The sequence below is a fragment of the Dictyostelium purpureum genome, assembly GCF_000190715.1.
Source record: "Dictyostelium purpureum unplaced genomic scaffold DICPUscaffold_348, whole genome shotgun sequence".
In the NCBI taxonomy this organism is placed as follows: Eukaryota; Evosea; class Eumycetozoa; order Dictyosteliales; family Dictyosteliaceae; genus Dictyostelium; species Dictyostelium purpureum.
Genome location: NW_003519684.1, coordinates 651 through 1526, shown reverse-complemented (window position 1 = coordinate 1526; position 876 = coordinate 651). Strand labels below are relative to the sequence as shown.

Sequence of the window (876 nt, the reverse complement as noted above, 5' to 3'; positions counted from 1 at the left end):
ACCTCTCAAAATTTTTTTTTTATTATCAAGTTTTTTTTTATTTTTTTTTTTTTTTGTTCACACATAAAAAATTCAATCTTTGAAAATACCCCTTCCATATTAGTTCAATTATAATAGATAAACTGATATTCAAAAATAAATAAAAAAAATTTAATTTGTTTTTAATTTGATTTTTATTTAATTATTTGCATAATAATAATTATAATAGAACTTTAAACTTTCATAATAATAATAATAAATTAACATGAATCCAAATTGTAATCAAGTTTTAAAAGAAGAAAAGGAAGGAATATGTGATAACAAACCAGTAATCAAAAACACATTAGAAAACCCATCCCAAAATCTAGAATACAAATTAAAGATTTCATATATTATAAATGAACCAACTGCCCCTTTAAAGGCTTTAACGATTTTACGGAGAACGGAGAATAAAAAGTTTGGGTTTGGGCTGTTATTCAAGAAAATATGGCATTTTTATAAAGCTTGTCATGGCCAAAGATTATTTAGCATTAAAACATATCAAGGATTATTTAGCATTAAAAATATCAAGCATTATGTATCATTAAACATATCAAGGATTTAATAAAATGCTAAAAAAATCCTTGATTTGTTTTAATGATCCGTAATACTTGATGTGTTTTAATACTAAATATTCTTTCATGCTTAATAGATCCATATTAGATATTGTTCTCTTCCTATAATCTTATTTTTATTTTTGATTGGGTAATAATAATTAATATATTTATATATTTTATTTTTGTAATATAAATTATTACTTGTCCTTTTTTTTTTTATATATAAAAAGTTTTTATATTTTAAGAGTGTTTTATATTAATATATATTATGAATTTTAAAAAAATAAAAATTGAATTATTT

General features: G+C 19.7%; 1 protein-coding gene across 1 annotated transcript; it reads left to right on the top strand.

Moving 5' to 3' along the window:
• Positions 1-244: 244 nt before the first annotated feature.
• DICPUDRAFT_83122 (uncharacterized protein) lies at positions 245-583 on the top strand (the record flags this gene model as incomplete). The annotated part of the gene is made up of 1 exon (XM_003292464.1): positions 245-583. The coding sequence occupies one exon, from the start codon at positions 245-247 to the stop codon at positions 581-583; it is 339 nt and encodes a 112-aa protein (XP_003292512.1).
• Between the last annotated feature and the right edge of the window lie 293 nt (positions 584-876).